This window comes from Cynoglossus semilaevis, unplaced genomic scaffold (assembly GCF_000523025.1).
Source record: "Cynoglossus semilaevis isolate Cse_v1.0 unplaced genomic scaffold, Cse_v1.0 C18801919, whole genome shotgun sequence".
Classification (NCBI taxonomy): domain Eukaryota; kingdom Metazoa; phylum Chordata; class Actinopteri; order Pleuronectiformes; family Cynoglossidae; genus Cynoglossus; species Cynoglossus semilaevis.
Genome location: NW_007594059.1, coordinates 1 through 487, shown reverse-complemented (window position 1 = coordinate 487; position 487 = coordinate 1). Strand labels below are relative to the sequence as shown.

At 52.2% G+C, this 487-nt stretch overlaps 1 protein-coding gene across 1 annotated transcript; it reads right to left on the bottom strand.

The window, feature by feature from the left end:
- Positions 1-8: 8 nt before the first annotated feature.
- Positions 9-466, bottom strand: LOC103399713 (WD repeat domain phosphoinositide-interacting protein 1-like). The gene is made up of 2 exons (XM_008338358.3): positions 285-466; positions 9-199 (listed from the first exon to the last, which is right to left on the bottom strand). Exons 1-2 carry the CDS (start codon positions 464-466, stop codon positions 31-33), a joined length of 351 nt encoding a protein of 116 aa, XP_008336580.2. The 3' UTR covers positions 9-30.
- Positions 467-487: the final 21 nt, after the last annotated feature.

The following is a 487-nucleotide window of genomic DNA, read 5'->3' as shown; positions in this document are numbered from 1 at the left end:
AACTTCACTAGTTAAAGATCAGAAAGATGCTCACACAGCCAAGGTGCAGACGTTCCCCGGGTCGGACGAGGGCAGGTGAACGGTGGCGAAGGCGCGGTCCTGGCTCATCATGCCCGACACCTGAGCAGGGAGGTAGCTGCTGGCTGCTGAGAACATTTTCCCCACGTAAGCCGTCCAGGTGGCAGCCTCATCTACTCCACTGCACACGGGAGAAGAAGGTTAGCAGAAGGCAGACACGTCGGGTCAGGTTAGAGTTTCTACACAAACGGGAGCAGAACACGTACCTCGGTCCCAGTTGTTCTAGTTTAAAGATATGCACCGTCTCAGTGTTGCTGGAAGCACAGAGGAACTGGCCGTCGGGGCTGAAGGACAAGGACCTGATACTGACGTACCTGCACACAAACAAACCAGGCCTTAGATCAGAGGTGGAGGGAAACTTATTTTGGTTCAGGGACAGTATAATCATAACATCATTACCTATAAATAA